This window comes from Oryctolagus cuniculus, chromosome 17, assembly GCF_964237555.1.
Source record: "Oryctolagus cuniculus chromosome 17, mOryCun1.1, whole genome shotgun sequence".
NCBI lineage: Eukaryota > Metazoa > Chordata > Mammalia > Lagomorpha > Leporidae > Oryctolagus > Oryctolagus cuniculus.
The window spans coordinates 50082259-50107609 of NC_091448.1; the positions used below are offsets into that span (position 1 = coordinate 50082259).

Sequence of the window (25351 nt, forward strand, 5' to 3'; positions counted from 1 at the left end):
TTATAGTGTGAGCTTTTCTCCATATAATTAAAATACTTGGCACATAACCTTGATGGCAATATACTTTATTGAGGGAATAGTCCACAGTGTACTTAGTATCCGTGCCTGGACACTCCAGCTTGCACAGTGGGCATCTTTGGGAGCAAGCATTAGCATATTTCTTAGGGTCACAGTAGCCTCTCCATCTCCCTATCCGAGACTTCACTTTCTAGGGTGTCAGTTACCTGTGGTCAGCCGTGCTCAGAAAAGATCGAATGGAAAATTCCAGAAGCAGTTCCCAAGTTTTAAAGTACACGCCTGTCCGAGTGGCACTGTTCCAGGGACGGCAGCCCTAGGAGCAGCAGGGTCGCGGGGCTTGTGTTTGGCCAACGCTGATTTTGTTTCCTGGAGGCCTTAGTGCTCAGGGCGGTGATGCCAGGGAAGTGTTCCGTGGGAAGCGGGATGTCCTCGGCTTCATCCGGGTCTAGGTGTGTAGGAAGAAGCTGTGTGTGCAGTCCAAGGCTGGATGGTGTCACTGTTCCCGGCACCTGCAGAGACTGCTGGAACAGAGCTTCTGTCTTTGGTTCCCACCGATGGATTCCTGGGAGCAGACGACCAGATCAAAGATGTCGCCCGTTTGCGCTTTCTCTCCTCACAGATTCCCCTTTGGGAGAGCAGCTCCACGCGAGGCAGGCGTGCGGGCGGAAAGATCCCAGCATTTCTGGTTCATCCTTGAAAATTCCTTTAGGGCAGCGCCACATTTGCAGAGCGCCAGGAAAGGGAAGGCGTTGGGGAGCTGGCCCAGCCCAGGGACAGATGGCTGTTTGTTTGTCAATTAAATGGTTGGCGTTGGGGGGGGGGGGGCTGCTCTGTGTGCAGTGTGTGTTGTTCAGCGCCAGCATCACCGTCCTCCCCGGGAGGTGCTCGCCCTGCAAGAGGCCGGGGCTCAGCCTGGCAGATGTGCTCCCGCCAGCAGGGCGCAAACGCAGCGCGGGCTCTTTTTGGAGCAGTGGGCCCCTGGCAGGGGCCTGGCTGGACTCCCGGGGCATCTCCTGTCTTTCTCCCCAAGTTCTGCCCCGCCTGCCAGCTGGAGGCGGGGCGACCACGCTTCCTGCCCCTGCATCTGTGTCTGCGGGTTGCCTGGAACCTGAGTCATGGCTGAAACCCTCATCCTGGCACAACCGACACGGGCCAGTGGGGCTGCGGTTTGACCCGGCTGGGCTTCTCCAGGAGCCAGTGCAGGGGCTCTCCGCATGCCCAAGCCCACACCAGCAGGACAGGGCGGGCCTGCCAGCGAGGGGACACCTGGGAGCTCTCAGGTGCTCAGCCTGTGGTTTGCAAATAAAGTTGTTCAGCGAGACAGCTGCGCGTGTTTAAGTGTCGCCTCGGCGGCTTTCTCAGCACGGCGGTGGCACAGGCGGGGGGGTGTGTGACGGAGTCTGCACGGCCCACGCAGGCTAAAATATTTACTCAGTGGCCCTGTGCAGGAGGAGCAGGCTGGCTCTGGGCTGGGCCACGGTGGCTGGTGCTGAGGCTGTCACCCGCTCACGCGGGGGGCTCTGCTTCCAAGCCTCCGGCACCCGCTCGGGCCCTCCCTGAGCTGCCGGCCCTGCCTCTGCCCCCCGACAGCATCCACTCCAGTGTGCTGAAAGACGAGGCCGAGCTCCCCGCCGCCAGGGCGCCCCCGCTGCCCGAGGTCAGCCTGGGCCGCTTCGACTTCGACGTGTCCGACTTCTTCCTCTTCGGCTCACCCCTCGGCCTGGTCCTGGCCATGCGGAGGACGGTGCTGCCCGGGCTGGATGGTGAGTGCGACCTGGGCCATGGCCTGAGATGCCGTCCTCACTGGGCCACCACGGCAGGGCCTTGAGATGGGGCTGGGGAGGGTCATGGGATTTGGGGGAGGGGGAGGGGTGGGGGAGGGGAGAGAAAAGGGGGCAGAGTGGGAGGGGCAGTTTCCCCAGGTAGGGTGCAGGTGAGGCAGCTTCCAGTGGATTTCGTGGTAGATGCCCTGGCCGGTGTGCGGTCTCACTGTCCAGCAGCCGTGGCCCATGGGATGAGCAGCCACAAATACTCACCCTGCTGCACCCCACCCCTTCTTCCCCGGGGTGTCCAGGCAGCCCCACTGTCACCCCCCACATGCACCCAAGCCCACCTCAGAGCCTGTGCTTGTGCGTTGCCTGCAGCCTGGTCCTGTGGCTGTGAGATAGAGGGGTTGAGGGGTTCCAGCCGCGACTCAGGAGGGAGCGTGGACCGCCCCAGACTGGAGGACCCCAGGACATCAGTGGATCAGTGCTTTTGGTCCAGGCTCACTGACAACTTATGGAGCAGGTGGAGGGGTGGGGCCTGTGGTTGGAACGGAGGAGCAGAGTCAGACCCACAACTGCCCTCAGTCTCCTGAGCTGGAGGGACCAGGGCCTCAGTGGAGACACCTGCTGGCTAATGAGAGAAGTGCGGGGCCAGCTCTGGCAAACCCGGATCCCTAGCTAGCCCTGGCAGTTGGACTTGAGGGCAGGATAGGGGTGTCCTGGGGGCCTGAGGAAGGGGCCACTGCCCCGACCGGAAGACCCCAGGTCGGCTTCCCTGAGCAGGTGGGAACTGAGGGAAAGCCGGAAGAACTGAAAGGAGTCTAACAGTGGAAAAGGTGGAAGGCGGGCTTTCTGGAGCAGGGCCCGGCACCGAGCAGGGAGGGCGGCGGCCTGCCTGGGGGGCTGCCGGAGTGCGGGGCGGGGAGCTTGCCACAGGCTGGGGTGCGCAGTGGACAGCCCGGGACTTGGAGGCAGAGCCCTGGCCCTGTACCAGCAGCGCCTCGAGGCCGGCCAAGGCCTGGGACACCAGGGGAACATGCGGTAGCAGGGAGCCATGGGAGGTTCCTGAGTAGAGGTGTGGGCTGCTCAAAGCTGCAGTCTGCCGAGGTGTCTAGGGCCCTGGCACGTGCTTGACGAGGGGTTTGACAAGGACCCCCCCCCCCCCCCCCCCCCGTCCTCCTCACTCTCCAGGTTTCCAGGTGCGGCCCGCCTGCAGCCAGGTCTACAGCTTCTTCCACTGCGCAGACCCGTCCGCCTCGCGGCTGGAGCCGCTGTTGGAGCCCAAGTTCCACCTGGTGCCCCCCGTCAGCGTGCCCCGCTACCAGAGGTTCCCCTTGGGCGACGGACAGTCCCTCCTCCTCGGTCAGTTCTGGGGTGGCTGGGCCCAGCCGGGTGACCCTTGACCCTCCCACCCCACCCCCCACCCCAGCCTACCCTCTCTGGCCCTGGCCTCTCCAGTCGTCAGTTAGGAGGGGATGCATCTGAGCAGGGTCTGTGTGCCCCTGGAGGAGAGACTGGGCAGGGGGCTGATGCCTCTGCCCACACAGTGGCCCGCCTGAGCCAAGCACCTGGTCTGCAGGCTGCACCTCGGGCCTCGGTCACCCATCCAGGGTCTGCCCCTCCATAGGCTCCACCTCCGCCAAGCTCCTGGGACTGGGGCTGGCATCTGACCCTCAGGCTGTCAGAGTTGATGGCAAGTCCAGGGACCCATGCCCAGGGCTACTCCCAAGTGCCTGGGCCCTGGAGGGGGCAGGGCAGGGAGTGTATCATCCTGGTGGGCTTCATGGAAGAGGTGGCCTTTGGCCAGGGCCTGGACAGGGGACGTGTGTTTGGATGGGTGGAGAAGAGCTGGGGGTGGAGGGGGCAGCAGGGGCGAAGGCAGGTGACTTGGGGGCAGGGGCAGGTAGGGTGAGCTGGGCATGGGCCAGGAGTGTTGCCAAGAGGAGGCCATCAAGGGCAGTCAGGGGCTTGGAGGGCAGAGCCCGGCTGTGTACCCCAGTGAGGGGGTGACCCAGGCCACTCGGAAGTTGGGGCTTGGGGAAGAGTTTGGTTGCATCCCCCCCGTGACCTTGGCTGTGGTTCCGGGCAATCTCACAGGCTGTCCCGGCAGCTCTGCTGGGAGTGGGGTGATGGCAGGGCCCCTGGCACATGGCCGTGCAGCTCACAACCTGGAGGAGGTGACAGAGAGAAAGCCTGCTGTGGCAGAGGGGCCCCTGCGGGCCCCGGGCCGGGCCGGCAGACGCGCAGGCTGCCTGCTGGGCAGGTGACCGAGCAGCCCAGCCTCCTGCCCGGCTCTGCTGGGGAGGCGCTCCCTGCCCTGACCTTGCAATTCCCCCTCCAGCTGATGCCCTGCACACCCACAGCCCCCTCTTCCTGGAGGGCAGCTCCCAGGACGGCCCGCCGCTTCTGGAAGGGCCCGCGTCGCCCCCTCAGGCCCCGAGGTTCCAGCGCCCGGGAAGGAGGCAGAGTGAGGACAGCTCCCAGAGTGACAGCTCCGCGTCCTCCGACAGCCTGGCACCCGTGGGCGCCTCCCGCAGTGAGTGAGCTCCCTCTGGGGCCTGGCCTGCACTGGAGGGAGAGGGGCTGCTCCCAGGAGCCAGCTGCTGGGCGCAGGAGGTCGGTAGGCCAGGGAGTCCCAGGTGACAGGCGGTGGCTCTGATCTTGAATAGAGCCCTAACCCCTCACCCCAGGGGGCCAAGACTGATCTTCGACCTCAACCAGAGCCCTGACCTCTGACCCTGGACTGGGCTCTGACCTCTGACCCCACCCAGAGGCCCCCGGGGAATCCCTAGGGGCAACAGCCATGGGGTGAGATGCTGTGGGTCTGGCTCGCGCAGTGGGGCACCAGAGGTGATGGTGGGTGAGGGCAGTGCGTGGGGGAGGCAGGAGGAGGAGCAGTCCGGTCCCCAGAGCTTGGGTGCTGCAGCCCCCAGCTGGAGCCCCAGTGGGCCCTCCGCGTCTGGCCCTTGCTCACCTCCCTCTGGCCCCGTAGTCACGGCCGCATGGTGGGGCACCAAGAGGATCGACTACGCGCTGTACTGCCCCGACGCCCTTACCGCCTTCCCCACGGTGGCCTTGCCACACCTCTTCCATGCCAGCTACTGGGAGTCCACCGACGTGGTGGCCTTCATCCTGCGCCAGGTACAGCCTGCCGCCTTCCTGGGCCCTGCCCGCTGGGCACGGGGCCTTAACCCTGAGAGTGTGGTGTGGGAGGGCTTGAACAAGGTGACAGCGTGGTCAGAGACAGGGCTGTAGACAGAGCAGGGGCTTCTTGTGGCTGACCGGATGGCACCTTCTAGAACACGGGCTAGAAACTGCAGGTCTGCCCTGGTGTTTCACCTGGAGCCATCGGGAAGCCTGCTAAGATGGGGGGGAAGGGGGGCAAGGCAGTGGAGATGAGGCTTGGCTGCATCTTTGGGGAGTGTGGGTGTCGGAACTGGGGGTGCGATGGGCACGGCAGAGGCGCCGGGGTTCTAGGGAGAGAGCTTTTAACAAAGAGTCTAATCAGTCTGCCAGAGGGGGCGGGGCTGGGACCTGGGCTCTGGTCAGCCCTGGGTAGGGGTCACCTGGAGACAGGAGGGAGGACAGAGGATGGGTGCGGAGGCAAGTGGGTGGCCGCCAGGTTCAGGCCTGGAGGGCACGAGTGCCCTGGCCCAGCTGTCAGGATGGGCATCAGGAAAACAGGTCCAAGGGTCCCCCAGCCTCCTGAGGGTTCCGGGCCGCGAGAGAACTGGCCCCGATGGGCAGCCGGGAGGGGCCTGACGCGGAGCCCTGCTCGCTGCCGGCCAGGTGATGCGCTATGAGACCGTGAGTGTCAAGGAGAGCGCTGGCCTGGACCCCGCGGCCCTGAGCCCCGCCAACCCTCGGGAGAAGTGGCTTCGCAGGCGGACCCAGGTCAAGCTACGGGTACGTGCACACGGGGGCCCCTCCACGTGGTCCAACAGGCCACACAGGCACTGCAGGGACCCTGAGTGGGTGGGATCCAGGCCCTGGGGCTGGTGAGGGGGATGAGGAGGAGGTGCCTGGCTCCTGTGACACGGAAGGGACCCAAAATCAGTCCTGCCATAGCCCTGGGGCTCTCGGGCTGGCTCGCCGGCGAGCACGGCTGGGCACAATCCTGGCCGTGATGGAGGGAGGCACAGAGTGGGACAAAGATGGAAAGAAGGATCGTCAGGGCAGGATACACAGCGCTTGGGGTATTGAAGGATGAGTAGGAGTTCTGGATTCATAGATCCGTGTATTCACTCAGCAAACTGCCATCAGGGTGCACCGCATGTGCCTCTTGTTGCCAGGAAGGTGCAGACGCAGCCACGCTGTGGGGGCCCCTCTGGTCTGGCAGGAGGATTAGATGGGGACGCTCGGAACGAACCTAAAAGGTGGGAGGGTGAGCACTGTTTCAGGAGCCAGCTCTGTTTTGGTGCATGTGTTTACCAGGCTCTGTTTGCACACCGTGCAATTCAGCCGTGTGAGGGGTGCTGCCCGGTGGGTTTCCAGGCAGTCACCCTCGTGGGCAGCCTCACCACGATGCACGTGAGAAGGTTAACATCACCTCCACACAGACAGCCCAGACCCTTCCACTCCTGCCCCACTGCCTGCATCTCCCCGCCCGGGCTCTCAGCCGCCAGCCCCTGCCCCCAGTCTCCAGAGACCTTGTACGCGCGTGAGCAAACTCAGGGAGCTCGGGGTCTTTTGTGACCAGCGTCCGTGGCTTAGCACGGGGTTTTCATGGCACATCCAGGGTTGAGACAGCTGTCGGCACCTCGTGCCTTTTCACGGCTAAACACTGTTCCTTTGTGTCGCTGCAGCACGCGGGCTTTGCCCGCTCGTCAGCTGGTGGACGTCTGGGCCGTGCCGTGTTGGGGGCTGATATGAACTTGAACATGCACATGGTGTTCAGCCCTCTCCGGTGTGTCCGAGAGCAGAGCTGGTGGAGCGAGCGGCAGCTGTTGTGTTTAGTCATCCGAGGGGCTGCTAGGTTGTGCTCTACAGCGGCTGCGCCATTTTGCACCCCTCCAGCCCTGTGCGAGGGTCCTGACCTCCCCACCCCCCAGCAACTCCTGTCAGTGCCCGCCCGCCTCTCCCGCTCCCAGTGTCCTAGCGAATGTGGCCCCGTGTCTCACTGAGGGTTTGATTTGCATTTCCCTGCTGACCCGTGACGGTGAGGGTGAACGTCTTCTCACTTCTCATTTCTGTGAATGAGCCTGTCCGTCCCCAGCATTCCTGCAGGGGGACCAGCTTCCCCCACCTGCCCGGGGGGTCTCCAGGACATGGCTGGTTGCTCTCAGGGATGGGAGATGGGAAGTAGCAGCCGTCGAGTCCCGTCACGAGGATGGGCTGGAGTGGGGGTGCAGAGGCCAGCGCTGGCACACCAGGGGCAGGACCACCCAGCCTGAGCAAAAGCCTGGAGGCCCAGCAGAGCCCGGCCCAGAGGCTGCAGGAGGCAGGCAGTGGAGAGGAGACCCGAGGGGTCGCTCAGGTGCTGAGTTCAGGGTTCAGACCTTCTTCACGGGGCTCTGGGTGGGCCGGCACGGTGCTCTCGCCACTCTGCCTTAGAAACACGGAGGGGCTGTGATGGGGCCCAGGGGAGAGGTGGCGTGGGGGTGGGGGCACCCGGGGGAGGCTATACGCTTCAGGGAAGGGTCTTGAGGTTGCAAGACCTGGGCTGGGGCCCCGTGGGAGTGGGGCAAAGAGGGAGGAAGCAGATTGGCCACTGGTGGTGGTGGAGCCGCCGCCAGGTCCACAAGCCACTGCCTACTCCAGTGTATTTGAAATTTCCCACCCCCTCCCCCCAGAAGAAAAAGAGATGGAGAGATGGATGGTTAATGACTGCAGGTGTTCAAGTCCCGGCTGCGCTACTTCCCACCCAGCTAACGTCCTGGGAAAGCATCGGAAGATGGCCCAAGGACTTGGGCCCCTGCACCCATGTGGGAGACCCAGATGGAGTTCTGGGCTCCTGGCTGTGGCCTGGCCCAGGCCTGGCTGTTGCGGGCATTTGGGGAATGAACCAGCAGATGGAAGCTCTCTCTGTGTCACTCTGCCTTTCAAATAAATAAATAAACAAATTATTATTAAAAAAAATCTTCAACGATAAAGCAAGGTCAAAGCTTCCTTGCAAAAGCAGAGCTGGTTTCTTCCTGTCCCTCCAGAACGTCACTGCCAATCACCGGGCCAATGACGTCATTGCTGCGGAAGACGGCCCCCAGGTCCTGGTGGGGCGGTTCATGTATGGGCCTCTGGACATGGTGGCACTGACTGGAGAGAAGGTACCAGGGCCGGCCATGCCCTCCTCACCTGGTGCACTTGCAGCAGGTGCCCCTGGCTTCCCCTTAGTACCGCGTGCGTGGTGGGGTGAGGGTTCCAGGGAGAAGGAGCAGTATGGGGTGAGCTTGGAGCGTGTGAGGACGCATGAGAAGCCATTGTGGCTGCAGCAGAGAGAGGGTGGGGGTGACAGCTCCTCAACCGAGCCCCGCTGCCTCCCTTCCTCGCCGGCAGGTGGACATCCTGGTGATGGCAGAGCCGTCCTCGGGCCGCTGGGTACACTTGGACACGGAGATCACCAACAGCAGTGGCCGCATCACGTATAGCGTGCCGCGGCCCCGACGCCTGGGGGTCGGAGTGTACCCCGTGAAGATGGTGGTCAGGTAAGACCCGGGTGGGGGCGGGGGTGGGTCCTCATGCTGGGTGCTCCAAACAGGCCCGTCCAGCACCCGGGTTCCCCAGCCCCGTCTGCGCGGAGAGAAGACAGAGGAGGTCGCCCACTCTCCCTGGCCCTGAGCCAGTGCGGAGCGCCTATGGAGAGCGGGGGGCGGAGCTCTGACTGCGGGCAGGCGAGGGGCGGAGCTCTGACCGCTGGTGGGGCCTCGCAGGGGCGACCAGAGCTGTGCCATGAGCTACCTCACGGTGCTGCCCCGGGGCATGGAATGCGTGGTGTTCAGCATCGACGGCTCCTTCGCCGCCAGCGTGTCCATCATGGGAAGTGACCCCAAGGTGCGGCCAGGGGCAGTAGACGTAGTCCGGTGAGTGCTGCCTCCCCCGACTCGTGCCTCCACCTTGAGAGTCCAGAGGGGAAATCCAGTCACGGGCGTGAGGGGCTGCAAGCCGGGACTGCAGGTGGTAGAACCCCAGAGTGGACACGGGGCAGGCAGGCTGACCCCACCATGCCCACTGCCCCTCAGGGAACTGGCCCTGGCCAGCCTGCGCCCTTTGGGGCTGGGTGGCTCGTTGCCATGACAACAAGCCCCTCCTGAGTCAGCGCCACACCCACAGCAGGGAGGGAAGGCTCTGGTCCTTCCTCCCATGGGCTCCTGGGCACCCTGTGGAGTTCTCTGAACCTTGACAGAGTGGGGAGCTGCAGGTTGTACACACTGATCCCTAGGCCCAGCTGTCCACTAACCAGGGTCGCGGGGGGTGGGGTGCCTGCACCTGTGCTTCATCCAAGACCTCCCCTCATCCCTCGGCTCGTCGTCTAGGTTTAGAAATCCTCAGTCCATGGTAGCCAATTGGTGGCGAGCGCCACAGAGCACCCACACAGGTCCGGCCTCACTGGACAGCTTTTTTAAGATTTATTTATTTATTTGAGAGGCAGAGTGACACAGAAGGGGAGAGACGGACAGAGAGAGAGAGATCAATCTTCCCATCCACTGGTTCACTCCCCAAATGTCTGCAACAGTTGGATTGGAGTAAGAGGAGTAAGGGGGATAAGGTTGCGATGTGTGCCGACCACCATGGAAACAGCAGCAGGGGTAGAAATAAAGCCAACCACACAGAGAACACCATGGGCCAGCCCTGTGGGATAGCCCCGTTTACAGATGGGAAAACAAATCCTGGGGCAGAGTAAGTAAGGTGCCCAAGGCTGCAGGGGTCTGGGCTGGAGGACTATCCAAGAGATGGGGCCAAGCCTAGGGGAGGATGTGGGGTCGCGCTGGGAGTTTGCTGCAGCAGCTAAGAGGCCACGTGGGATGCCGGCATCACGTACCGAGTGACTGGGTGTGAGTCCCGGCTCGGCTGCGAGTCCAGCTTCCTTGCTAAAGCAGACCGTGGCAGGCGACAGGTGATGGCTCAAGTGCTTGGGTCCCTGGCACCCACGTGGGAGACCCTGACTCAGGTTTGGGCTCCTGGCTTTGGCCTGCCCAGCACTGGCTGTTGCAGGCATTTGGAGAGTCAATCAGCAGAGGGAAAATCTATCAGTCTGTCTTTCAAATACATATAAATAAAATTTTTTTTAAATGGGGCTAAAGTGAAAAACTTGGAGTAGAGAGCCTGTCCTGGTGGAACTGAAAGCGTGTTCTGAGGAGGAGGAGGAGGAGGAGGAGGGGGAAGAGGAGAAGGAGGAGGGGAGGGGGAAGGAAGGGGGAGGGAGAGGGAAAGCAGAGAGAAAGGGGAGGACCCCAAGGCGGGCTGAGTCTGGTTCCAGGCGGTGGCGTCCCTCCTAAGGGACACGAGGTGGCACGTGGGAAGGCTGGGCAGGCGCGGGGCCTGCGGCGCCATCCAGAGGACCGGTCGGGGCGCGGATCTGCGGGCTGCCCCTGCTCCCCCTAGCGCTCCCCAGAGCAGCCTTTCGGCAGCGGGCCAGGCAGGCGGGCAGCGGGCCGTCTGCGCGGGGCCGGGCCGGACCCTCCACCGCCTGTCGCCCAGGCACTGGCAGGACCTGGGCTACATGATCCTGTACATCACGGGGCGGCCGGACATGCAGAAGCAGCGGGTGGTGTCGTGGCTGTCCCAGCACAACTTCCCACAGGGCATGATCTTCTTCTCGGACGGGCTGGTGCATGACCCGCTGCGGCAGAAGGCGCTCTTCCTGCGCAACCTCATGCAGGAGGTGAGTGTGGCTGCTGGCCACGCCCACGCGGGGCGGGGGCCTCCCTGGGGGGCTCTCATTGGCGGGGGGAGGCCGAAGCCACGCCCCCTCCATGCGGCGCCCCGCCCCCCACCGGCACCTGCTATTGGGGGTCTTGGGAGCAGGTGAACAGGACTCTCACGCGGTCCTTTAGGGGCGCTGCGAGGTAGGTGTTACTATGTTCATTGCCCTCACCTGAGTCTCGCCATGTGCTTATTCACTCACAGGCGTTTAAGTGCCTGTTGCGCTCTTTATTCTGTGCTTGGCCAGAGGGAAACCGCCCAGGGCCCTGGCTCTCCAGAGGGCTCCCAGAGCTGTGCTCCCCACTGCAGGGCCTGGGCCCAGCGCTGGAATTCCCTAGAAAAGCAAGCTCAGGCCTGAAGCTCTGGGCTCCCAGCAGGGGCTGATAAACTGTAGCTAAATCCAACCCCCTGCCTGGCCTCTTTTTTTTTTTTTTTTTTTTTTTTTTTTTTTTTTTTTTTTGACTCCAAGCTGAGAATGGTGTTTATACTTTTAAGCTGGGGAAAAAAAATCAAGACTATTTCACGACATGTGAAAATTAAAGGAAATTCAAATTGGGCATCCATAAATAAAGTTTTATTGGAACACAGCCAAACTCATTTGCTGATGTATTGTCTGTGGTGGCCCTTGCTCCACAATGCAGTGTTGAGTAGCTGCGACAGTGCAGAGCCTAAAATATTTACTGTCTGGCCCTTCACAGAGAGTGTGTGCCAATCCCCGATCTGGAGGAAGAAAGACAGCTAATCTGACAATTACTGGTGTGTGGTTGACAAAGGGCCTGTTGGCAAACAGAGGAAAGAGTTCAGATTTGCTTGGGGAGGCCAGGGAAGACTTTTTCTGGGAGGTGGCAGCCCGGAGCTGAGACTTGGAGCCTGAGTGTTGAGTTTGTCAGGGAGCCGCTGGAGCAGCGTAGTAGAGGAATAAGGGGCAGAAAAGATTCTGGGCATCCAGGATGGGGGGTGTGCGGCCAGGGTCAGACCCAGCGTGCCTGGGAGCCGAGGCCACAGAGGCCCGTGCCTGGCAGGTCTCGGAAACCTTGGGAACCAGGCCAACACCAAGAGCCCTCTGCCGAGGGTGATGGGGATGGAGCGCAAGTGGGTGGCCATGTCTAGTTGGGGTTGTGACAGGTCCCTCTGGTGGCTGTGTGGGGAGCAGATCCACAGGTGACAGAAGAGACCAGGAGGCCAGTCAGGAGGCTGTCATCTCAGCAAGACCAGAACCCAGATGGTGACCATGGATAGGCAGGAGAACCGTGGGGTGGAGTTGCCAGGACTCCGTGAGGCCTGGGTGTAGGGAGCGAGGAGCTCTCGTGCTTCCTGTGTGCGCTGGGTGAGCAGGAGGGTGGAGGTGCCACTCACCTGACTGTGGTCTCCATGGAGACAGGCCGTGTCCCTGCTGCCCGGCTGTGATGGCACCCAGGAGGCCCTCAGTAAATGGTGGCAGGATGAGTAAAACATGCACAAGTAAAGGGGGGGGGGAACAGGAGGAAGAGTGGGCTGAGGAAGATGAGGTAGCCACGTCCGCCCAGGCACTGGGCTCCTGGTGAGGTCTGGGCTGCAGGCGGAGCCTGGGAGCCACGGCGGCTGATCGGTGAAGGCAGGGGAGGGGCGGCATCTCCCGGGCAAAGGGAGGAGTGAGGAGCTGCATGCAGGACAGGAGGAGGCAAGGTAGGGCAGGAGGGGAGAGCGCTTCAGTGGGCTTGTGTCCCTGGGTGCTGTCCACTGGATGCCGCCTGGCTGCTGGGCAGCCTTGAGGATGGATGGACATCTCGGGGGCTGGGGGGCAGAAGATGGAGGCTGAGAGGGGGACAGGGTGGCAGCTGCAGGGTTGAAGCTACAGAGGGAGCTCAGAAGAGCGCAGAAGGGAGGGCACAGAGGAGCCACCCCCTCCTCCGGACTGAAGGCCTGGTGGCCGTGAACTCACAGGGAGCTGAGGGGCAGTAGGGGCCAGAAGCCCTCTCTCTGCTTTGTACGTCTGCGGGCCTGGGGAGGGGCCACAAGCAATGTGCAGGGTGAGAGCTGTGAGCTTCTTTGAGTTCCTCTAGCAGCTCTGGGGAGCCGCTGCACAGACATGGAGAAGGAGGATGGCGGAAAATCCCAGGGCTGAGGTTCTGCCGGGTGGGTGTGGCGAGGAGGCTGGGCGGATGAGGGAGGCCAGAGAACCAAGGCGGAGGCCACAGGAGGCCTTGGGGTGCCCACATGGGATGAGGAAGGGGCCCAGCGGGACGGCAGATGTTGACAGGGCTGAGACGGCTGGGAGAGGAGGCCGTGAGAACCACGGAGAGGCTGAGCAGCAGTGGCCACGGTGGGAACACCGAGGTCCAGGGCTCACAGCGGTGTGGACCTGGGTTCAGCCTACGCCATTAGGGACAGTGGGAAGCCAAGAGACTGAGGTGGCAGGCAGGTGGTTGTCTAGTGGACAGTAAGTCAGCCCAGTAATGGTGGGGCTCGGGAGAGGAGAGCTGTGACCCAGGGCCCAAGTCTCCCATGAAGTTTAGAGAAAAGAAGATTTTGATGGGGAGGCACCAAGCAAGGGGCGCCTGGATGGTGCTTCCCTCAAATGAGTCGGTGGTCCTCACCCCGGGGGAGGGTCTGGGAGAGCCCCCTGGAGCAAGAAGGGTCTTGGGCAGTTCTCTGAAACTGATGGGACTTCTGGCAAAGACATCAGACCAGCCAGAAGGAGGCGGCAGGTGCCTGGTGATGTTGGTGACGCAGGGCAGGGCCACCAGTCCTGGCCCTCTGAACAGAAACCTGGGACCTGATCTCCTTCCCCTGAAAGCAGTGCTGTGCCTCCTTGCTCCCTAACCTGCACGGAGTGATGTGACGGTGCAGGTGTGGCAGAACTGTGGCTGCTCGCCAGGCAGAGCCCTGCATCAGGCCTGGGGCAGGTGGGTGGGTGGGGGCTTGGATCTTAAAGAGAACCGGGGTCCCCGTGTAGGGGCTCCCTGGGCTGGTCTGGGAAGCCTTCCCAGGGAGACTGATGGCCCTCGCTCTGCCTCCATGAGCTGCCTTGTGTTTCAGTGCTTCATCAAGATCAGTGCTGCCTATGGCTCCACAAAGGACATCTCCGTCTACAGCGTGCTGGGCCTGCCTGCCTCCCAGATCTTCATTGTGGGCCGGCCTACCAAGAAGTACCAGACCCAGTGCCAGGTGGGTGGAGCCCCAGAGGGGGGACCCCCGAGAGGAGCAGCTACCCCAGGCTGCAGGGCGCGGCTGGTTCTGGCAGTTTGAAGGGATTGTCCCAGAAGGGCCTGAGGTCGGGAGCAGCAGTTTTGGCAGAGGCAGAAGCAAAAGCCAAGGTCAAGAGGCAAAGAACGTGTGTTTGCTGGGAACTGCCAGTGGCCCAGCCTGGCTGTGTGTGATGTGAGCAGGCAGGGAGAGAGAGGGCAGGAGCAGCAGGTACATCTCAGGTGACCTGAGTGCCTCACTCAGTGTGGACCCTGCTGCCTAAGTCACTGGGGTGAGTGGTGGGGAGTGGCTTGAGCAGGCTGCAGGCAGAATGGGGAGGGGTGGATCCAAGCAGGGGAGAGGCGCAGGGAGGAAGTTGCAGGGAGGAGAGGGTGGAGAGCCCGGGACAGTGCCCCAGTGTTGGTCTTGGGTGACCAAGCAGAAGGTGCTATTTTGGGATTGAGGAGCAGGCTGGAGGAGGAGCAGGTGGAAGGGAGGAGGTGATCTCTCTCTGGGGCATTCCAAGGGTGAGGTGCCCGAGGGTGACTGGCAGGATGATGGTGGGACCTCAGGGTGGGGCACTCCAGAGCTTTGCACCCCCGCCACCTGCAGATTCAGATTCAGCGGCTCTGGGGTGGGGCCTCGAGTCTGCCCAGCGAGGGTCCAGGTGGCGCAGACGCTGCTGCTCCATGGACCACACTTTGAGTAGCAAGATCCTAAGGACACCATGGGGAGGGCTGGCAGGAAGGGCAGCTTTGAGATTGGAAGCAGTACACAGAGCTGGGCAGGGGGAGGGGCTTAGACGTTGGGATTTTAATGAGAGTGACAAGGGTGGGCTGCACCCCCAGCAAGGGTCCAGAGACCTCAGATGTGAGTCCCGGGTTCAAGCAGGGCGCTCAGTCTCTAAGACTGGATGGGGGACGTGGACGAGTCATAAGTTCCCGGCTAATCCCTCCCATCCGGGTTCCACGGAGAAGCTGCTAACACCCGTTGGTGGGAAATGGCGATGTTGGAGGGGCGGGGTGCCTGACGCCTGTCCCCTCCGCAGTTCCTGAGCGAGGGCTATGCCGCGCACCTGGCGGCACTGGAGGCCGGACACCGCTCGCGCGCCAAGAAGAGCAGCACGCGGATGGTGCTGCGGAAGGGCAGCTTCGGCCTGCACGCGCAGCCCGAGTTCCTGCGGAAGCGCACGCACCTGCGCCGGACCATGTCCGTGCAGCAGCCCGACCCGCCCGCCGTCAACCCCAAGCCCGAGCGGGCCCAGAGCCAGCCCGAGTCCGACAAGGACCACGAGCGGCCGCTGCCCGCGCTCAGCTGGGCGCGTGGGCCCCCCAAGTTTGAGTCGGTGCCCTGAGAGGGCGGGCTGTGTTCCAAGCCAGGGGCCCACGCGGGCTGCCTGCTGCGGTGGGAGGGGCCGCCTTCTCCCCAGCACAGGCGCTTTCCTGCTTTCCCCTCCCGTGTCTGTCCAGCAGTGTCCGACTAGAGCCGGGAGGGACCCCGCCCGGCCTGGGGGAGGGGGGGCCTCCCTGGGCTGCATCAGATGAGAGATGAGAGCCCACGGGGTCTCAGAGCGGCTGCTGCTGTCTCCACCCCGGTGCCTGTGACCGCAAGCCCAAGGCAGGGTTGGATGTGCGCGTCACCGTGGAGGCAGGCTTGCCCCGGGCTGTAGAGCGTGTGGGCCAAGCTGATCATCTTTCTGAGTGCTTGAGGCCCTCAGCCCTGAGGACCAGCACCTGCTGGCCAGTATAGCTTCTCGGCCGCCCTGTGGAGGGGTGAGTGGGCCTGCTGGGCCGCCACCCACTGTGGTCTCCTGTGTCGCAGCTTGGGGGCTGGCTTGCTTATGGCCAAGTGGCCACTTTGTGAGAGTGAGGGGACATCCCATGGGTTCATCCTCATGTGTGTGGTGTGTGTCCACAGCCCTCAGGGGCGGGGCCTGGTGCTGCCGTCTGGCCTGCAGCTGGCCCTTGTGCCCCTGTCTTGTCCTCGGTGTTGCACCATTGTTCCTCGAGGAGGGGTCTCCCTGGGCTCTGCCTTGTGCCCCAGCATGGGGCAGCAGCCTCGGCTGTGGCCCAGCCAAGACGGTTGTGTGCCCTGGAGCCCGCTGCCTAGCTGCCCCATCCTGGAAGGGTCCCTGCAGCTGAGAGGCGGAGTTTTGACCCATAGGCCTGTGCGTGAGGATTTGTAGGCCTGGGGGCCCCTCCAAGCACCATGACCACCGCATACCTTCCACACAGCCTGGGATGGGGGCTGTTACTGGGACGGGTAGAGAAGGGGTCCCTACTCCATGGACAGCCACCATAGGTTTGCCTTGCACTGATGTTCAAACTGGGCATCCCAAGAGCTGAAATACCACAGCCCCCTGCCCAAGGGCACTGATTGGGCTCTGCCACCTCTGGCTCTGTTCAGACTCATTGCCGTCTTTCGGCTCCTGGAAGGCTTAGAGCCGAGTCCCCAGGGTTCTGGGAATTTGGGCTCAAACTGTTGTATTCTCTCCCCTTGCCCCTGCCATGCAGTGTTTGGCTTGTGCCCGCAACCTCCTCTTGGCTCATCCCGAGGTGGGCAGGGCTTGTCTCTCCTGGGACCCCTCAGAGGCTGCCCAGGCTCCCCTGCTGCCCACTGCCTCTGCCCCCGCTCTGTGGCCCACCTGCCACATGGGGGTGCCCGAGGTTGCCTCTGATGCCGCCGTAGGGCCCAGGCATCTGTGTGCACAGCAGGCACTTGTCAGCTCAGTGTCGCTTCTGCTCAATGTCTACCTCTTGCAGCTCCCATGCAGCCCCTGGCGGCTGCTGGTGGGGGCAGCTGGCACCAACTGGCAACCTGGGTGCCCTGCTGGGGCTGGAGGGTCTGGGCTCCTAGTCTCTCCCCTGGCCTCCAGCTCTCTCCACTCAAAATGTGTCTTCTCTAGCCTGCCGGCCGCTGCCACATTCACCTGATCTGTCTGCCGGCTCCTCTGCACCACTTTGAGCGCTGGGTCCTGCATCCATGGAAGCTGGCACTGCTGCTGGCCGGGCTGCTGGGGTGTGGTGTGAGTGGGCCTCAGCTTCCTCCCTGGCCCTGCCTCCTGGAGGTTCGCCCCGCCCATCCGCCTTTAACATGGCATTGTTCTTGGCTCGCCATAGGCACCAGCTCATCCGGCTCAGCCACTTCAACCCTAACACTTCCGGCCCCTTCCCCAAAAGACCATGACTTAAATTGGGGCAGACTTAGTCTGATCCGCTGACACCCAGCATCTCCTATTCGCAGAAGACACTCATGTAATTGCTGACAAATGACAAAATAGTGTGAGGTCCTGTGCTACCACTTAGGCTTCCTTTTCGAAGACCCCAGGCTAGGAGAGAAGGGGGGAGAGAGAGAGAGAGAATGTGGCGCACTCCCGGGCTGGGAATCCCAGGGAATTTGGAGTCATTGTGACTCAGGGGGGGTCACAGCTGAGACACAGGACCTGCCAGCAGAGCCACTGCCCCTTCCTGTTTGGAGCCCAGGACTGGGGCTCTGACCGGTGCGGTGAGACGCGTCTGGCTTGCATGCGTGAATGTGTGCCTGTGTGGTTCTGCTTCGCCAGGGGAACATGTTTGAGCGTGGCTTCCCTGGCGACTGTGTACCCCACACGCACTTTCTGTACTAATGCTTTGTCCCCTCCCGTCTGTCTGGTTAAACTGGAAAAAGCCCGCAGAACTGCACTTGCGGCTCTCGGGAATGGCCTCCCCACGCGTAGCTCTGTGGCCAGAGCAGACCGGCTGTTTCCTAGAGAACCCTTCCAGCCCCTGGCGCACCTGCTCACAGCAGCTGGGGGACAGCTCTTCCTGCCTGACCAAAGCTCCTCGTTTTTCACGTGGCATGTTTGTTCTTCCCCACGCTGGGGCTGTCCTGGCCAAGGACGCCCCTGCCACCTTCTTCTGTCATTGTCCTGTTGGGGTTCAGGGTGCATTCCTGGCCAGGGCCTGCTCTTCCAGCATCATGGATTTTTTTCCCCTAAAGATCGCGACTCCTCTGTTAGGCTCCGCAAAATATTAAAAAAAAGAAAAAGGTAGATTCCTTTCCTGCATTTGGGTCGACAGCCCTCTGTCTTGGTGCCTGGCTACAGTGAGGGCATTCGAAGCCCAGAGATTTCTAGTGGAGAAGGGGAAGACAGGGGGCATGGGGGCTCTTAGAAATGAGGGGAGGACCAGATCTCATGTGCTGTTTTTTTTTTTTTTTTTTTTTAACTGCATTTTTACCACTCTGGAGCCTGTGCCAGTGTCCTACAGACAAAACACGGCACCAGTCTTCCCGCAGCAGCGGCACCCCGCCAAGGCAGGTGGACCCGGGGCCAGAGCTGGTTCGGGTTTTGCATCCCTACCATCTCGCCCAGCGCAGGTGCAGCCCCGCCCAGGAGGGGCTCCCTGCCGATGAAGGAGCATCACAGTCCACCTGGCCTTAAACAACCAATTTCTCACCGAATCCCAGGGGGGTGGGGGGCCAAGTGCCCTGGAAACCTAGAATCTTTGGCTCAGCCAAAAACAAACCTCCTCCCCTCCCCTTCCTTTCTGGGCTTGGTGGGGGGAGGGGACTTTCTTACACATCCCAGCTAGGATCAAGTCCAAGCAGAGAGGCCTGGTGGGCTCTGCTGTCCTTGCTGAGACAGCGGGGAGGGGGCGAGGGAAGTCGGCCAGGCCCTCCAGGACGCACTGCGGAGGGAGAGACGGGAGGAGGGCTGCTCGCGCGCGGGGACCCCCACCCTCGACCCCGCTGTCCTAATTGTTTACTCTGTGGTGGCAGCCAGTCCGACCTTGTCCGTGGCCTGACCGTTCCCAAGTGTGTGACGTTCAGTACTCTCTGTGCCGGACGGTTCCGTGGTGAGAAAAGGTTTGTTAGATTCCTTGCGGCTGCCTGTACACAATCCGTTAGAACAGAAAATGTAAAACACCAGATTTCTAACATGACAAAAAACAGCATTATGGAGTTAAAAGATTTTTACAACGGGTCTCGATTTTGATGTGAGCTGGTTTTTAACAAATCTCAAACGTTGTCGATTAAATAAAAACCTTATTTGCCTTTAAAACGTACTCTGCTCTGAGCTCAGTTGAGGCGCCAGGCCCTGTACTTGTGTGTCCCTTAGCTGGGGGCGGGGCAGGCCAGCTTGGAGGGGGAGGGCTGGGAGGCACCAAGCGGTGGGGGTCACGGGCACGGAGTCTGATGCACAATGAGTCTTTATTAGGAGCAGGCGCTGTCGTCTGGGAAAGTCGTACACGGATTCCTTTCTAATAAAATGACAAAGCAGATTTCTTAAATAACTTACAGAGGGCCACCCTCCCTGCACACCCACAGTGCCCTATGCTGAACGTATCAGTAGGTGGCCGGGAGCCCAGGGTCCTAGCGCCCGGAGACATCTCCTGTCCCTTCCTCCAGGGCCCTGGTGCGGGGAGCAGGAATGGAAGCTGGGACAACCCCCCAGGGACCCTGCTTCTGGGTGCAGGGCCCAGGCCCTGCCGCACCCCCAGTGCCTGCGCGTCACACTGGAGGAAGCAGCCCCAGGGCTCGAGGAGGGGATGAATTTCTAAGCCCGAGAGTCCCCTGGGGGAGCAGAGCAGAAGAAACAATTTCTTCCATGTCTGCAAGGCCCCAAGTCGCCGCTGGCTGTGGCAGGCAACAGGCCTAGAGGTGGCCAGTGCAGGGGAGCTCCGGGGCCCTCTGTTCGTCAGGTGCTCGTTAGCAGCAGGCTGGAGGGTTGGGGCCTCCTGGGGGCTTCCTCCAGGGCCTCACGGGGTGGCCCAGACGTCCTGGGTGTGGTGCCACACGGGGCTTGTTCCCTGCAAGACAGAGCTCCCTTGGTGCCCTTGCTGTGTTCAGGGCAGGGCAAGTGGGGCACACGATGGCTGTCCCCCGGTGTGGGGGCCCCTGTATGCTGGGTTAGCAGTTCTGGCCCCGAGCAGCCAGGGGGACTGGTACAGTCCCTGCTCTCCTGTGCCCATCCACTCTGAGGTTTTCCAAAAAAGACTCGTTTCTTCAAGTATGCATGCATGCTCACGCGTGGAGGTGGGGGAGAAAGATGCTAGAAAGATGTGTGGGCAGAGGGCCTTACCTGCAGGGCACCGTCCTTAGTTGCGGAGGAGAGAGACGGTCATGTCGCCACTGGGGATGGGAAGGGGAGGGATTGACGCTGCTGGGGGCTGCAGGTTTGAGGGCCCCGCCAGCCTGGAAACGTGGGGGTTCCACGGCCACTCTGGGCCATCATTCCAATGGGGAAATGGCCCCAAGTTGGTCCTGAATGCACAGCCCGGGAAGCCGCAGGCAGCCATGGCCCTCTGCCCAGCACCGCAGACAGGCAGGGCGTAGAGCCCCAGAGAGCACTGGTGGAGGAGCAGGTCTTCCAGGAACCCAGTTCCTGGCCGCACGTGAGGCCCGGCTGATTGAAGCGTGGGCTGCCAAGGCCCAGGGAACCCTCCCCCACCGCCACACCTCCCCTCCCAAGGCTCTGTCCCTTCTCACGGCTGCGGTCAGGAGGGGCAGGGGCTGGCCAGAGCCACCCAGCAGGTCCGAGCCACAGCCAGATGCCAGCCTGCAAAGACGGAGTGGCTCAGGGGCTGCCCACTCACCTGTCTTCAGCCACTATGGCTTTATCCAGCTTCTGGGACAACTTCTGAAGGAGCTGAATTCCTGCCCCTGCAGGCTCAAGGTCACTGTCAGACTCACTGCACAAGAGCAAAGCCACACGGGTGGCAGTTGGAAACCTGTGACGGGAGCTTCCCCCCAGGCCCTGGTGAGCTGGGAATGCCTCACCCCGGGTCCCTACTCTAAGCAAAGGATGTTAGGGTGACTTGAGCATCTGGCAGAGATCAAGGCCCATGAGGGCCCAAAGTCACAGGCAGATGATTTTGTAGACAAGTGAGCCCTGCTACTCTGCAGCTGGAAACTGAGCTGAGCCTCTGCCCGTTACAGACCAGGAAGCTAAGGCCCTGTGGGATTTCTCCCAGGTCCTCCCGTAGCTCTGAGGGCAGCGCTGGGCCTGGGCACAGGTGTGGCTCAGGGAACCGCAGGATGGGGCCTGGTTAGTGTTTGGGGGGCCTGAGCTCTGGGGAGATGCGCAGCCCCACTTGCCTGGGAGAGCAGAGGGGCTCTGTGGAAGAGTAGGGGCTCCTCTGGAAGGCAGCATCCCTCCTTGGCCGCCGCAGCAGGTGGGCACGGGGGCCTGTCTGGGCCGAGAGGCGGCGATACCCCCGCTCCCGGGAGCCCAGCGCTGGGTGGGTGGTGCTCGACAGCCGGGTGCTCTTCTGGCTCAGGGTGTGCGGGGGGGAGCCATCACCCGTCTGCGCCCCTCTCCTCCTCCTCCTGGCTTTCACCTGCGTCTCCACCAGCCACTTGGTGCCACTCTGGCAGGACTCCTGGATCCTCTGTGACAGTTACAAGGCAAGGTGAGCATGCGTGAAACCCAGGTGCGTCACCTGCCACTCCCGGCCTTCCCTCCAAGCCTTGGCCTCCCACTTGTCCCGTACTTGCAGGCTGCTTTCAGTCTCGAGCCTGAGGGATGGGAAATGGAGCTCCCCCACCCAAGACACACCCCCAGGGGTCGATCACGGGAGGATTGCCCTGGCTCATAGAACTCCAGTTGTCTAAGCCCACATCCTCTTGAGGAAACCTGTCTCCCTGCCTTTGCTCTCGCTTGTCCACTCCCATCTGTCCTCCATGCTGGCCCAAAGGGCAGCTCTGCCCGGGACGCTTGGCCCCTCGAAACCCTCCTGTGGCTCCTTATTGCTCAGAGGAACAAGCCCGAACTCTCAGGCCTATCACGGCAGTGGGTGATGGCTGTGAAGACCTTGAATGCCGTGGCATGCCAGAGGCGGGAGGGCTGGTGCATGCCCCAAGCTAAATTCCATGTCATGTGGCCTTGGATAAGATACCTCCCTCTACCTCTCCTGTGCCCGGGGCAGTGGGAACAATTTCAGGGTTCTTACTAATGGGCTGGGCCCAGAGAGCTGTCTGTGGAGGGCTTGAAGGAGCAGCCCTCTCCCCACACCTTCAGAGCGCCCAGTGGGGCATCCAGCCCTCTCCTCCTACGGCTGGCTGCTACCATGGCTCTGTCCTTTCTTCTGTTGTAATTGGAGAGGCAAAAAGAGACAGATGGAGCCCTACCTGCTGGTTCACTCCCGAGATGCCCTTAATGGCCAGGGGCCAAAGTCAGGAGCCAGGAATTCCATCCCAGTCTCCCATGTGGGCGGCAGGGACTCAACCATCTGAGGTCTCACCGGCTGCCTCCCTGGGTCTGCCTTAGTGGGATGCTGCAATCGGGAGTCAGGACTTGAACCTGGGCCCTTGGATACGGGATGCAGCCTAATCACGGGGCCAAATGGCTGCCCTGGCTCCTTCCCTCCTCGGGACATCTCGGAATGCTCCCAGCTCCAGGCGGAAGGCCCTTGGGCACCTCACACCAGTGTACGTCATGACGTGGTGCCAGCCCGTCTCATCTGACACCGGGTTCTTGGGGGTCTACCTTCCGAGGAGCTCCTGAAGTTAGCGGCTCTCCCTTGGGCGAGTCCAGCACCCAGGATCCCAGGCTCCCGCGGGTGTGTCTGCCCCACCACCCTTTTCATCAGGCAGCTCAAGAGAAAGTTCCCGACACTAAGCTGAGCAGACTTCCCGTCCGTCTGGAATCCTTCCCTCTTCTGGTTGCTCCTGGGGGTCCACACACATCAGAGCCCCCCCTTCCTCTGGCCACACCCAGACACAATCCTTGCCCACACCCCCGTCCCTGGGTCTCGGTGGGATTCACACCATTCCAGCTGTGCTTGCCTTTTCCCATTGATTCTCCATGGAGCCACCTGCTGGGGGGGTTGGGGGGGGCTTCACTGGCCGTCCCCTCACCATCCCTACTGGCTGACACATGGCTCTCACCCCTTGTATCATGAGCACCTGTTCCCTCCGTTTCTCCGCACCATTCAGCTATTTGTTGAATGCCCACTCTATGCTAGCAATTCTTAGAGGTGCAAAGTCCCTGTCAGGTGGAGTCTAGACTCTCCAGGGGCTCCTGGAGGTGGGCTCTATCCAGCACTGAGGGTCCATGGAGCTGGACAGCACAGCCACTGTTACCTGAGACATGGCCCCCAGGGCGCTCTTGGCTGATCGAGCTGCCGCCTGGAGGCCTTGCTGCTCTGGTTCCGGAGTTCCCAGGCGTTTCCATGAAGGGCCCGCCCCAAGGTTGAGGCTGACCGCTCTCAGGGGCAGCCTTCTTTGGAACTGTCTGCGTAGGGAGCCCAGGGCCCCCGCGGACGCATCCTGCTGGCCGGCTGCGGCCGGCGTGGTGGTTTCCTCCTCCGGCTGCTCCTCCTCCAGCAGCGATCTCCGGCGCACCGACCACCGACAGGCCATCTGCTGGCTGTGCCGCCTCTGTTCACCGCGCCCTGGGGAGGAGGGCCGAGGGCAGGTCAGCGGGCATCGCTGGCCCCCTTCCAGGCTCCGCAGGGCTCCTAGGCCCGGGGAGGGAGACAGGATGGAGGCCTGTGGGGTGGGGCCCTCGTAGCTGTGGGTGCTGGAAAGGGGGGTGTTTCCCGCAAGGGGAAGTCCGCGGACTCCCGCCGCCTGGGCCTGGATTCTCTCCATGGGCTGTCCTTTCGGCCCCGGCGTCCCTGGGCCCGAGGCCTCGAGCCGAAGACAGGCAGGGGCTCTACGGGTCTCAAAACGCGGCCCTGACCCGGCGCGCTCCCACCTACACCGCGGCCGCCCCCCGGACAGCCCGATTTCCCTTGGATGCTCCCCACGTCCGTGTCCGGCCTGGGCAGACCCCTCCCCCATCCCGAACAGCAGCCCCCCCGGGGCCCGACCTGCGATCACCCCAGGCGCCGATCCGATCCGAGTACAGCGGGTCTCTCGCCCACCGCTGCGGATTTCAAACTCCGCGCGGCCCCGCCCCGGGCCTGTCCTCAGAGATGATTGGTTCCGAGATACTGCCTTGGCCACGGCTCCGGGCCTCCGATTGGTCGCCTTCCCCCACGGCTGCAAATCCAGCTCCTGTTCATCGCTCGAGACCCCCGCCTGGCTCGGCCTCCGCCGCCCCGCCTGCCCACGCCTTTGCCGGGTCCGCAGCCCCATCCCGTGTGCTCGGCCCCAGGCAGCGGCGCGCGGTCCATGCCTCACGCCCGAGCCCCCTTCCTAGAGCCTGTAAGGGGCTCAGGCGTTTGCGACCCCTGGGGTCCCGGGCACTGGGAGGGCACTCAGCCTGCAGCATCCCTGGTCTTCCAGGGACCCTGCCCCTCCTGCCAGGGGGTGTGGCCTGTTCTTTCTCGCTCAGCGATTTTGTTCTAAAGAGCTGGGGAATGCGGGTGCAGACCCCTCCCTCCTGAGACAGGCTCCACACTCCCCATCAAACAACCTGGGAGCGGGGACAGACGGGAGCACACCTGCCCCTCTGCCCTGCCTACCTGTCCTCCTGCCCCTGCCCTCCTGCCGCCCCCCACCCCCATTGCCTTCCTGCTCATGCCCCCTGCCCCGGCCTCGCCATCCTAAGTCGGGAGACCCCGACCCCTCCCCTCGCATCCACACAAGCTCAGACTCCCGCCATCTGTAAAGCTCTCCCCATTACCAGCCCGTCCCTAGGAGACCTCAAAGCATCACTGCCCGCCGCTGGCTCCCTGTGGGTGCTGCAGATTGCCCCCCCCCCCGCGCCCCGCCTCCTCCAAGCACTGTCTTCAGGCCTCTGCCTCATTTCCGGTGGTCTCAGCAGCGACCACCGCCCACGGTGAGCACAGTGCCTAACTCGCCTGCAGCACAGAAGCCTCGGGCCCTCACCTGGCCTCCCTGCAGAGGGAGGAGGAAACTGAGGCACAGAGAGGTGGGGGAGGGGCCCATGTTTCACTCCCTGAGCCGAACGCCATCCCTCTGGAGCCGGGTCCCTGTGCCTGACCCTCACGCTGCGCTGTCCCCCCCCCCCCCCCAGCCTGGGCCTCTCACCCAACACTCAGGCCCCACCCTCCTGGTGCCCCAGGCCGGGAAGGCCAGCACGCCCTAGCTGACTCACCTGCTCTCTCCCACGATCCTCCTCCTCCCCACCCCACGTTCTTTCTCCCATGTATTCCCCAGGTCCTACTGAGGTGTGCACAGGCTCGGCCTCCGCCGCCCCGCCTGCCCACGCTCAGGCACCATGCTGAACAAGGGCTGCAGAGGTCAACACAAGGGGCGTGCCCCTTACCCTGATGGCGCTCCATCTGCTGGGTGGGCAGAGACTCACAACCAGCCCATCCAAGAACCACACAGAAATTAGCTGGGACCTAGAGAATGAACTAACCAGGAAAAGGGTGTGGTGTGTGTGTGTGTGGCGGGGGTGCTGGGTTTGGAACAGGGGCCAGTCCTCCTTGTCAGAAACCCAGCACACGTGTGTGCCTAAACAAGGGTCAGGGAGCAACGTTTGACAGTGAGTGATGCCCTCGGAGACTGATCTCGGTCCTGCTAATAAGAACAGGTGGCTGCAACTCACTGTGGTTGCTTTATGATGGACATGGGCTCATCTTCCAGGGGTCGGAAATGCTTGTTCCCAACTCTGTGTGCATCTGATTATTTGGGATTGAAATCTGGGG

The 25351-nt window shown here is 62.4% G+C and overlaps 2 protein-coding genes across 3 annotated transcripts in view; one reads left to right on the top strand and one right to left on the bottom strand.

The window, feature by feature from the left end:
• PITPNM3 (PITPNM family member 3) overlaps positions 1-18853 on the top strand; it is a 100089-nt gene extending 81236 nt beyond the window's left edge. For both annotated transcript variants that reach the window (XM_051825331.2, XM_008270855.4), the window contains exons 10-20: positions 1609-1781; positions 2976-3146; positions 4126-4320; positions 4777-4925; positions 5574-5690; positions 7931-8047; positions 8277-8425; positions 8651-8800; positions 10419-10602; positions 13662-13790; positions 14857-18853. In XM_051825331.2, coding sequence (XP_051681291.2) covers positions 1609-1781; positions 2976-3146; positions 4126-4320; positions 4777-4925; positions 5574-5690; positions 7931-8047; positions 8277-8425; positions 8651-8800; positions 10419-10602; positions 13662-13790; positions 14857-15162 — 1840 coding nt within the window. In that variant the 3' untranslated portion in view covers positions 15163-18853. The remainder of the gene's footprint in view (positions 1-1608; positions 1782-2975; positions 3147-4125; positions 4321-4776; positions 4926-5573; positions 5691-7930; positions 8048-8276; positions 8426-8650; positions 8801-10418; positions 10603-13661; positions 13791-14856) is intronic.
• Positions 17986-23742, bottom strand: PIMREG (PICALM interacting mitotic regulator). The gene is made up of 6 exons (XM_070061263.1): positions 23603-23742; positions 22872-23182; positions 20886-21178; positions 20384-20479; positions 19870-19919; positions 17986-19597 (listed from the first exon to the last, which is right to left on the bottom strand). Exons 2-5 carry the CDS (start codon positions 23148-23150, stop codon positions 19886-19888), a joined length of 702 nt encoding a protein of 233 aa, XP_069917364.1. The 5' UTR covers positions 23151-23182; positions 23603-23742; the 3' UTR covers positions 17986-19597; positions 19870-19885.
• Positions 23743-25351: the final 1609 nt, after the last annotated feature.

Coding starts and splice junctions, on each gene's coding strand:
- PIMREG (XM_070061263.1), bottom strand. CDS start 23,150: ATGGCCTGTCGGTGGTCGGTGCGCCGGAGATCGCTGCTGGAGGAGGAG. Junction 21,179..22,871: donor CCCTGGGGGCCATGTCTCAG/GTAACAGTGGCT, acceptor TAACTGTCACAG/AGGATCCAGGAGTCCTGCCA. Junction 19,920..20,383: donor GCCATAGTGGCTGAAGACAG/GTGAGTGGGCAG, acceptor TCCCATCCCCAG/TGGCGACATGACCGTCTCTC.